The sequence below is a fragment of the Podarcis erhardii genome (genome assembly GCF_964252035.2).
Source record: "Podarcis erhardii genome assembly, chromosome: 12".
In the NCBI taxonomy this organism is placed as follows: Eukaryota; Metazoa; Chordata; class Lepidosauria; order Squamata; family Lacertidae; genus Podarcis; species Podarcis erhardii.
This window is the reverse complement of record NC_138513.1, coordinates 28,252,148-28,259,957: the sequence shown is the minus strand read 5'-3', so window position 1 is coordinate 28,259,957 and position 7,810 is coordinate 28,252,148. Positions and strand designations below refer to the sequence as shown.

The window sequence follows — 7,810 nt, the reverse complement described above, 5'->3', positions numbered from 1 at the left end:
GTAAACTCAAATAACAGGCGCACGTGATGCCAAAAAGCAAAGCAAAACGACCTTAGCGGCTCACGGTGAAACATAAACAACTGGGGAGCAAGCATTGGCTAATCATTAGCACGTGGGAGGAGCTTCCAGCTGGGCTGATGACGTTATAGGCTGACGGGCTTAGCCGGCGAGCCAACCGTTCTCCAAGCTCTTGCCTTAAAAAAAAAGAAAGCGCATTCCAAAAGACCCGGATGCGAGAGGCCACACCTGAGATGGCTGCCAAACTAGCACCGGAAACAGAAGGGAGTCATTTCCTCCCCGCCGTCTCTTCCTCTCGGCGCGCCATTCGAGGCGAGTCGCGAAGACGTCATCGCTAGGCGACAGCGAGGAGAAGACGTTGCCTCGTGTAGCGCCATGAAGGAGGCTGAGGAGAAGCCTCCGGCCGCCGTAGCGGCTCCCCCGGCGCCCGCCCTGCCGCCCTGCGTGGAGCTGCCTTCCTTCGAGGCGGCCCGGGCGCTGACGGAGAGCCGCTACTCGTGCCTGGTGGTGACTCCGCAGCGGAGGCACGTCGCCCTGCCGCCGCGCTTCCTGCACCGCAAGAGGACGGGGATCCGCGCGCAGCTGGACGCCGAGCTGCGCCGCTTCTCGGAGAGGTAGCGAGAGGCTGCGGAGCTCCGGGGGGGGGGGGGAGGCCGGAGGGACGCCCTGCGCAGCCTCCGCCGCTTCTTCACAAGGCGCGCGGTCGGGGCTTGAAAGAGGGTGGATGAAGCAGACTCCCGGAGGATAAAGGCTGTGTTCTGCGGATCGAAAGTGGGGAGAGCCCCGTGGCAGCCAAGAACATTAAGCGAAGCCTGCGCTGGATCAGGCCAGTGGCCCCTCTAGTCCAGCATTCTACCAGTTGCACGTGGGAAACCTGCACAAGGGCTTATTTTTCCCCAGGGGCAGATCTACAACGAAACTAATAAAGCTTAAGCTTCAGGGCCATTGATCCCAGGGGGGCTCTAGAAGTGATTCAGTCCACATTGGGTTGGTGTTTTTTTTTTAGGGTCTAGTAGACGCAACTTGAGTCTGGTGGCTCAAACTGATTAATTTGTTTTTGTATATAGGACCTACATTTTGGGCTCCCCCAAACGTGAACTGTGACGAGAGCCCTTCAATTGCATTCTTCCTTATAATTGGTATAGGCATTTGTATCCTACCTTTCCACTTTTGAAATGGAAGTATATGTGGCAGCTTCCACATAAATTGTGTCTCTAGAAGATTTTACTACTTCAACTTGCTTGTTCAGGGTAATACTAGGAAGATGTACTTGAACAATCTTGGTTGCAGCTGACATTGGATATATTCCAGCCTTAAAACCATTCATAGTTCTTAGTTGCTCTCCTTGATATGTGTCATTACCCAGTGGCTTCTTTTATCTTGCAGCTTTCAAGGTGTTCCTGTGGCTTATGATGATATTAAAATAACAAAGGAAGTGGGAGATATAATTGATGACATTGGAGCTGTCCATCTGGACATTGAAGCAGATTTTGTCGTGTTCCAGCCTAAGGAAGGGAAAAAACTTGTGGTATGTAAATAAATGCTTCTTTTTTACCATTGCTTTTAATGCTTAAAACAGGACCTTTGTATCATCTTTCTGGTACATGGTACAAAGTATTCTGTGGGAAATGTTAACACAAAGTACTTGAGTTGACTTGTTACTGTGCTCCAGGGTGTAATTACCATTTACAGCCTGAAAGCATGCAGTATTCTGCATGTTGGTCCACTGAAATTAATGGTTTTAGATGTGCCTAAATGCAAAACCTGTGGTCTTCTTTTTTGTTGTTGTATATATGTGTGAGAGTGTGGTGCTCTTTAATTGCTTTCTAGTAATAACTAGTATTGCAGCAGTGCCAACAACTGCAGGTGCATGGTGCGTGTGTGTGTGTGTGTGAGAGAGAGAGAGAGAGAATTATTTGTAAACAAGATATTACAATTGCTCTTGAAGCCTTTCACAAGCATCAGATGGACATAGGGCTTCAGAAATGTCACACATCAAGCTCTTGGATGCTTTAATAAAAGTTAGATTTCTAAGACCTTGCCAATTCAGCTGTTATAGCAACAGTATTTAAGGTATCTGCAATGTATGTCAACTGAGCAGACACAGGATAAGGTTCTGAAAATCCGAAAGGATAACAGAGTTCCTAAAAATAGCAAGAATATATGTTTCTATTTGTATTTAATTTTCTTAGTGTTTTAGTATACACCAAAATTCCATGCCCGCTTTTTTTAGCTGTAATACAAGGAGCTTTTCTTCAAATGTATGCAGTGCTACTAAAGATTGGGCCATATCCTTTGGTGAGCATTAAACCTAACACATATACCCCACCTTAAGTGTTCAAGTGAATCATTATAACGTGCATTGGCAGACTAAATCGTCTGTGCACACCTGTGACACTGATCTCTGCTTTAAGATAGTGATGATGTCTCTTAATATCTTATTGTATTGTCCATATTGAACATACAAGAGACTAGTAAGAGAAACAACTGCTTGCATTTGTGAGAAATTAGAGGCTACATAGCATACGTTTTTTAATTTGTCTGTCTATTTCCAGGGTACAATCAATAAAATGGCACCTAGTCACATAGGCTGTCTGGTACATGGCTGTTTCAATGCTTCCATCCCCAAACCTGATCACATGTCAACCGATGAATGGAAAGACCTTGGCTTCCAAATAGGCAACAGACTGATATTTAAAGTATTGTGTTTTGATTCAGATGCTGCTGGAGTGTTCTGCATCAAAGGAAAACTCTGTAGAAAGAGGTACAGTAATGTGTCTTTTTGCAAAGTACTTCAGAAGAATGTTTACTTCCAGCATATAAGTGAGCAAAGTCTTCTCAGAGTGATCACATGTTGAATTTAGTTGGAGAACAGATTTGGATGAAATATCAGAAGTTGGAAGATGAGGGTGGGAAATAGTTTCTCTTCCACAATTCCATGTGTTGTTGGAGCTTCACCTATATTTAGACTGAAGAGTAATGCCTGTCTTGTTAGCAAGGATAATACTGAAAGTGAAGGTTGTAAAGTATACTCAGGTTTTGATGAGCTCCGCTGTATTTGACTGCACTTTAAATTTAGTGAGCTGGTGGGGGCGGGGATTGACCTTTGCATGAAAAGTAAGAAAATGACAGACAGTATGGGAAGGAAACCCAGTCAAATTGAAAATAGAATAGAATAAGAAATAGAATAAACAGCTTTAATTCTGAGGGCTAATAATGGTAGCTTCTCTTATTCTCATATATGATATGATATCATTTGAAAGCTCATCTACTGCCCCCTTTTCACTTTTTTTTCCAAAGCAGCATTGGAGAAGAGTTCAAGGAAAAGCACAAGGGAAAACATGAAAAGCCCCATGATGTGCAGAATGGCACAGAGGAGATGGAGATGGACATAGCGACAGCTGGTGTTGAAGAGATGAGAAACAACGACGAGGATAATGAAATATTTGATATGTCAGATCAAGGGAATGGGCAACACAGAGCAGACCTGGGACTGCATGCAAGTGACTCAAGTGGCTACCATAGTGATCACAGCAAATCTAAGAAAAAGAAGAGAAAACTTGGCGAGGAAGAAGGTGTACTTCCTGGATTATTAAATCCCAAAGCTAAAAAGAAGAAAAAGCAATGAGAAATAGTATGGATAATACCAAGTGCCTTAACCTGAACCTAGAACTCTTCCATCAGGTGTAGTTGGAGAAGGAGTGCTGTTGTAGATTATCTACACACACAGGAAAGATGAATAAAATAATATGAAACAATATAAGAAAAGAACTTAGGTTTTTAGCTGCCAAAGATTGTATTTTATGAAATCCATTACCAACAAACAAACAAAGAATCCAGTCCTCCCTCTTATTATTACCTATCTTTTCTTCTGCCTGCTGGCACAGACAGGGAGGAATGGGAACTGAAACCCATCAATATCTAGAGGGTTGCTTCTTGAATGCTGCAAGTATGTATGGATTGTGTTTGATCCAGTCAGCACCAAGACCCACAAATACAAAAATATACTTTTAATGCACATAAATACAATGAACAATAATGGAACAGTGGTTCCATTTTCACCATTAAGTCTTTTTCAGACTTGTCCCAATTAGTCATTGGGAAAGGTTTTCTCAACAATTTGGAGAATGTGCTCCAATAATTCTTCTGATCCAGGGATTGATAACTTATCAGTTAAAAGTTTTCTTTTGCTGAGATGCTGTTCTCCTGAGATACAGATTGGATGGGGGGGGGGGGAGAGAAAAATTGGTCATTTGCCCTGTCTTCCCAGGACAAGTTGGGAATATTGTACTATGTTTAGACTGAAGGCTGTCGGAAACCACCTTTGCCTTGACATCCCCAGAGCAGTCAGTATTCTTTCAAGTATTATGAAGAATTTTGGGGAGTCATGCTTTATCCTTCTTATCAAAATAAAAGAACTTAGGGAGAAATTTCAGCTGAACATCCCTAACTTATATTTTAATGGACTAAATCTGGCATTTAGTTACATCTAGAAATTGAAGTCTGTAAAACATGTCTCTTAATGATTTGTGATGAATAACTATTTTTATAAATTTACAAAGGTGATGCAATGCCTGGAGCCTTTTTGGTGTGATTTGTTTTTGTTTACAGCTGGAGACCCGTTATGGTATCTGTTTTTCAGGGAATAAATGCAGTCAAAAAGCAAATAAACAGAATATTCTTTTTTAAAACTCTTGTAGCAGTTGGGATTACAAGCTTAAAATTGGGGCAAATTTTAAATAAATTGCTTTTACAGATAGAGAGGTGAAACTGACTGACAGCAGTTTTACTCAGCTAATCGAATTGGGGACAAGCTTGTGCTGTCTCTCAAGTTCTCCATTCCTGTGGTCTGTATTGATTTGGTTTACTGCTAATGCAAAGAACCAAGTGACAGCAACTAGCTGTGCTGACGAGTCCTCCCAACTACAGATAATTGGGGGGTCCCCCCCCCCGAAATCCCTGAAATTGAGTTGGGGTTTGTTGGTACAAGGAGACTTAGAGAAGGCCTTTGTGAAAACTACAAGATGTCTGAGCAAAAAGTGGGACGTTTACATTTATGAAACTGTTATCTTGTGCAATACATTAAAAAATCTTATATCTGGTGTGTATGGACAGTACAGTGGTACCTTGGTTTAAGAACAGCTTAGTTTATGAACAATTTGGATTAAGACCACTGCAAACCCGGAAGTAGGTGTTTGGTTTGTGAACTTTGCCTTGGAATAAGAACATGTTTTGCTTCCTGTTGAGTGTGTTCCATTTGTAAATTGAGTCCTCCACTGCTATGGGAAAGTACACCTTGGTTTAAGTACGCTTTGGTTTAAGAACAGACTTCCGGAACCGATTAAGTTTGTAAACCAAGTGTCAGGGTTTCTGGGAGAAGTGAGGAGATGGCAGAGGAGACGGAAAGCGAGTGGGAGGAGGGAGAGAGAGACGAGGAAGAAGATGACGGAATTCGAAGGGAATCTATGAGCCTAAGCAGTGAGTCAGAGGATTCCCAAAAGGGAGCTAGCATGATCAGGCGAAAAGCAGGAGAAGAGAGAAGCTGTGAAAAGTCAGGGAAGGAGGGGAGAAAGCCCAGTGAAGCACAGACGCTGTCAGAGGGGTCTCAGCCGGAACGGAGTAAAGGGGGTGGAGTTGTCAGCCTCTCGGAGGGAGGAGGAACAGGAGAAAACAGAGAGAGGGGGTTGGAGCAAGGTGTTCAGCCGGAAAGGGTAGAGAGTGGAACAGGGGGCAGTATAGAGGACGAAGGAAAGGTCAAAAGCAACGTACGCGCGCCAAGTTCAAACATAGAGGCGCGCGGAAGTGGGGAAAGCTCAGAGGAGGAGCCCGGCCCCAAAGCCAGAAGGAGGGGGCAGGAGGCGGCAGAGGATTCAGCCTCAGGCGAATCCCGGAAAGAGAGAACCCAGGGGGGCAGAAAGACCCTGCGGAAAAGAAAGGAGAGGAAGAGGTGGTCTAGAGCCAGGCTATTAAGTTGGTGTGGAGGAGGGGAGGAGTCAGAGGGGGACTTCGGCGGTCTAACGTGACAGACGTACAGCCACAATGCTGAACTGTGAAAGAAGCAATTATCTTCAATAAACTTTTCCTGTAAGTAAACTACAACGGAGTAAGGTCTCTCGTGAGCTGGGACCCACCTGGGTGGCTGTGACACCAAGGTACCATTGTATAGCAGAGGTGGGAGAGCTTCAGATATGGGGCTCAAACTCCCATCAACTCCAATGACCATTTCTCAATGGGGTTTTCTTTCCTGCTGCTGGATAGCCAGAGATATTCACAGGTCTTGCCCCTGATGTTTTTCAGTTGTTAAATAAGATCTAACAATAATACAATAAAGCACATCAGGCAAAATTCTGGTGACTTACTGCTTTTAATAATTTGAGGAGTCAGAATCGTAGAGTTGAAAGGGACTCTGACAATCATCTAGTCTAGGGACGTCAAACTCCCAAGAGATTGTGATCTACTCCCGGGGTAAAGGGGGGAAAAATGGCAGTGATCTATCCATTGGGGGGGGGGTCAGAATTGTTGAGCTTTTTTAAAACAGTGAGTGTGCAGAACTTAAATAAATCGTTCACCAACAACACAGCTGCTAACAGACGGGTGCAGTGCTACAGCAGACGACAAAGGAACACAGGGAAAGACCAAGGGGGGAGGGGGGGAGACATTATTCTAAACAACGCGAGCAATAAGGACCCTGTGATTGACCATGATCATCTGCGGTCAACTGGATGGACACCCCTGTTCTAGAGTGTCCAACCCCCTGCAATGTAGGAATATGAAGCTATCCCGTACAAGGATCAACCCTGCAATCTTGGCATTATCAGCACCATGCTCTAACCAACTGAGCTTTCCAGGCCTGCTGGATCCAGATCCAAGGCTCATCTAGCTCAGCATTTTTAAACAGTGGCCAGCCTCGTGCAATTTGGAAGCCTATAATGAGGCCATGAAAGCTACAGCTCACCAGTCCATTGCTCTTCTCCAGATAAAGCCTCCGAATCTGGAGTTCCCCATCACAAACTTACCAGTTTGGTTTCGTTGTACTCCAGACTAGGGGGACTGTGAAGTCCCAAGCAATCAATCCTTACTTTCACAAGCTATTCATGCCCCCATTTCCTCTCTCTGGAATGACTGGTTGACTGCACTGTGTGTGATAGAAAACTTTTAAATCAACGAAATAGGCCACACCTAAGCGGCAGTGAATTTTATATGCCAGGGGTCCAGTTAGCTATTGCCTGTAGATGGAAGACTTCGAGTGTAGAAATTCGCATCTTTCATTGTGTATGCTTGATGGTCCTTTAGACTTTGCTATCGCATTCTCCCATGCCCCATGACAGTCTCTTGAAACCAAGAGGATTCCAAAGCAGCGTGTGATAGGATATCAATGGAATGTTTTTACTGCTTATGCTGTACTAATAAAAGCAATTAAAAATGCAACAATAAAATTTCCTAAAAACTCGACCAAAACACCACATATCCAAACAGCAGGGGATCTTGAGGTTGACCAGTTAGTACTTGGACAGCAAACTGAGCAGCCAGCCACTTGTGCCACTCAGACTGTCTTCTGCACCATAATGCATTACACTTCTATTTAAATTAAAGTTATCCTTTCTAAATTGGCATTTATATATACACATTTTATGCACATTGTAACTTCCTTTGATATTTTTAGCTACCCTAGGTTTGCAGTTCGAAGACGGTGGGATGTCACTAGAAGTGTCCAAAATTTTAAGGCCCATCTAAGCTGTTTGCATTCTGGTTATGTCACACCTTCTGTGAATGGAGATAAAAATGAACTTTG

The 7,810-nt window shown here is 43.8% G+C and overlaps 1 protein-coding gene across 2 annotated transcripts; it reads left to right on the top strand.

Annotated features, from left to right (window-relative positions):
- Positions 1-343: 343 nt before the first annotated feature.
- POLR1F (RNA polymerase I subunit F) lies at positions 344-4,709 on the top strand. Of its 2 annotated transcripts, none has more exons than XM_081833866.1 (4): positions 344-632; positions 1,405-1,546; positions 2,574-2,782; positions 3,319-4,709. In XM_081833866.1, exons 1-4 carry the CDS (start codon positions 394-396, stop codon positions 3,644-3,646), a joined length of 918 nt encoding a protein of 305 aa, XP_081689992.1. In that variant the 5' UTR covers positions 344-393; the 3' UTR covers positions 3,647-4,709. The 2 variants fall into 2 exon arrangements, with proteins under 2 accessions (XP_081689992.1, XP_081689993.1); XM_081833867.1 differs by having other exon boundaries at positions 348-632; positions 3,322-4,709.
- Positions 4,710-7,810: the final 3,101 nt, after the last annotated feature.